The sequence below is a fragment of the Tupaia chinensis genome, unplaced genomic scaffold (assembly GCF_000334495.1).
Source record: "Tupaia chinensis unplaced genomic scaffold, TupChi_1.0 Scaffold000539_1, whole genome shotgun sequence".
In the NCBI taxonomy this organism is placed as follows: Eukaryota; Metazoa; Chordata; class Mammalia; order Scandentia; family Tupaiidae; genus Tupaia; species Tupaia belangeri.
Genome location: NW_006160052.1, coordinates 3,003,942 through 3,006,804, shown reverse-complemented (window position 1 = coordinate 3,006,804; position 2,863 = coordinate 3,003,942). Strand labels below are relative to the sequence as shown.

Here is a 2,863-nt window from a genome sequence, read left to right as displayed (position 1 = left end):
GTGCGTGCGTGCCCAAGATCCCAAGAAGAGAATGAAGAAGGGATTGTGGCGTGGCCATCCCCCCTGGGGGGTGATTTCTCACTTTCTATCTCTTTGTCTCTGTTTGTCTGGCGAGCACATGCGCCCTATAGCGAAAACCTCTCCAAAAAAAAATGAGAAAACACAGTTCCGTCTAATCACAGCTACCTTCGGGGCCCCGTGCCACGCCCTTGACATCTCGTCTGTTCGTCCCAGTCAAGGTGAAGGTCCTTCTTAGGATCAGGACACTGAGGCTCAGGTGCCAAGTGACCTGCCTAGTCTGGAACCCGAAGCAGGACCCGGGCAGAGCCCAGAGTGGAGCTTGGGCTCATCCCCACCCCAAGTTTGTGACCACTGTCCCGTGCTGTCCCCTGCAGTCTAAGCCCTCGGCCGGCAGGGCAGCCAGGTCCAGGGATCCTGCCCCGAGTCTCATCCTCCCCAGGCTCAGGAAGGACCTGCCTGGGTCCCTCAGGGCTGCTTCTGTTTCCTGGGCTGGGCTGAGGGGAGAGCACCCTGGGTTCCCACTGACAGGAAATGGGCCCCGGGGAGCGCAGAGGGGAGCTCTCTGGCTCAGTGGCCACCTGTGGGGCTTGGGGCTCCAGCCACCCGGAGGTCTTCCCCACTTCCCCAGAACAGGGCTTCTGAGTCCTGGAGGAGCTTCAGGAGTTCACGGCCTCCCAAATTCCACATCGTGTGTGCAGTGCGGGTGCGTGACTTTCTCGGCCAAGTTAGCTGCCACCTGCTCTCACGGTGACCCAGACCCAGGGCCTGGGCCTCCCAGGGCAGCCCAACCCTCTCACTGTCTGAGCTCAACTCCAGCCCTTCCTCAAGGCAGACGTCAGGACCGCCCAGCAGCCAGGACCACTCCTGGGACCAGATCGGTCCTGCAGTCCCGTGGAGCTGGAGGTGGGGGACAGCTCCTGGGCAAGGAGACGCCCTGGGCTGAGTTTGGATGTGGAAATGTCGGCCGCTCGGGGGCTCCCTTGTGATGTTACAGGGGCGTGGCACAGAACCGAAGTCGGCCCTCGGGTCACCCCAGAACCAGCAGTGGCAGCCTTTCTCCCCTGGCTCCCAGGCTGGGCCGGCCACCCTCACAAGCTGCAGTCTCCTCTTGAAGCGAACACACCTGAGTTCCCTCAGACAGAGGCGCTCACCTTCTGGAATCTTCCTTGCAGCAGACGACCCGCCCACCTCCGGCCCAGCCACCTTGGGGCAGGTGCCGCCAGACTCCCCAGATCGGACCTGTGCTAATCCACCATCTACCCTCCCTTCCCTCCTCTCCCCAGGGGTGGCCACGTACACGGACAAGCTGTTCAAGTTCCGCAATAACCGGTGGGAAGACATCCTGAGCGACGAGGTCAACGTGGCCCGCGGCGTGGCCAGCCTCTTTGCCGGACGCTCCGTGGCCTGCGTGGACAGGACGGTGAGTGTGGAGGTGCGAGGGGGGTCTGGAGAGGAGCAGGGGCACACGGCAATGTAGGAGCCACCGGGTGGACGTCCCCAGCAGCGGCTGACGGGCACAGCCCACCGCAGCACTACCTCAGCACCCCGCACCCTGCATGCAGGTGCCGCTCACAGCCGAGACCTGCAGGGCGCCTTACAGCGTACCTTTCCGTCCTCTCCTGCAGCCACGAGGGAGCTGGCCGGGGCTGTCACCACTGTCCGTCAGACATGCGCAGGGACGAAGGCCTAGTGTGGGGTTGTGGCTTGCTGGAGGACCCCGGATGAATAAGCACTCTTCCACTTATGTGTCTTGAGCCCTGTAAACAGTTACGGGACAAGCGAGGGCACGAGGCTCGCAGGGAGCGACCGAGGGCTGCCTGCACACAGCCCTTCAACCATCCGTAGCCCAGTCCCGAGTGGGTGGGGAAGAAGGCCGGGCGGGGTGGGCCAGAGCCGCTGCAGCCGCCCACCTGGGCTTGGTCCCAGCAGGCCTGGCCGGATCCCGAGGCTTGCTGCGAGGTGATTTATCCCTCCTGTCACCTGCTCCCCTGCCGCCCACCTCCTTGGCTTTAAAACCAGCCACTAAACCAGGACCCCAGCTGCCAGCCAGCTTTCCAGGGGAGCATCTCTGGGGCAGGAGAAGGGGGTCGCTCACGTTGGATTGAGGTGGCACCAAGGGGATTGGGGATTCAGCGTGAATCTTCACAGCAGGGGCCTCCAGGCCTTGGGAGAAGGCAGGTGCCAGGTATAAATATTTATTTCTTAACAAGCTGGTGCTGGGAAGAGAAGCCAAGCTGGGCTGCGAAGCCACATTTAGCCCTGACCTGAATCTGTGCCACCTGGACTCCTGCCTGGTGGGAGGAGAAGGGGAGGCGGCTCGGTGAACAGTTCCAGAGTGTGGGGAGGGCCTGGAGGGGGCATGGCAGGCCTGGTCACGGCTGGGGGCCTCTTCCCTCTCTCCCCCTGACTTCCCGTCTGGCTCATTCAGGGCCAAGGCTTCCCACACTCAGCAAAGTGGGAAACTTTGCGAGAGCAAGAGGGAGGGGCGTGAAGGTTACTCACAGAGAGGCACTGTCTGTCCTGACAAGGTCATCTGCACACCCACGCGTTTAACTCAGGACAAAGGCCCCGTGCAGAATGTGAAGAGACGCCTGACCGCGCTGCGACGTCTGCAGGCCTGCTCGCTCCGCTCAGCCCCAGGCTTCAGCCTCCCCGGCCTCGGGGAGCAAGAAACAACTGGAAAGTCAGTCCCCCCCTGAAGAGCAGCGCTCCCTGCGTCCAGCCGCCCGTTGACCATCCTGGGGCCTGGGGATGGTGAGGAGGCCAAGGAGGAGAGGCAGGCCCACTGCGGTGGGGACACAGAGCAGTGGCAGGGGGGCCAGGGAGGAGAGGCTGAGGCCAG

The 2,863-nt window shown here is 63.0% G+C and overlaps 1 protein-coding gene across 4 annotated transcripts in view; it reads left to right on the top strand.

The window, feature by feature from the left end:
* CRTAC1 (cartilage acidic protein 1) overlaps positions 1 to 2,863 on the top strand; it is a 183,026-nt gene that overhangs the window by 134,963 nt on the left and 45,200 nt on the right. For all 4 annotated transcript variants that reach the window (XM_006157350.3, XM_006157352.3, XM_006157349.3 and 1 more), the window contains exon 4: positions 1,305 to 1,441. In XM_006157350.3, coding sequence (XP_006157412.1) covers positions 1,305 to 1,441 — 137 coding nt within the window. The remainder of the gene's footprint in view (positions 1 to 1,304; positions 1,442 to 2,863) is intronic.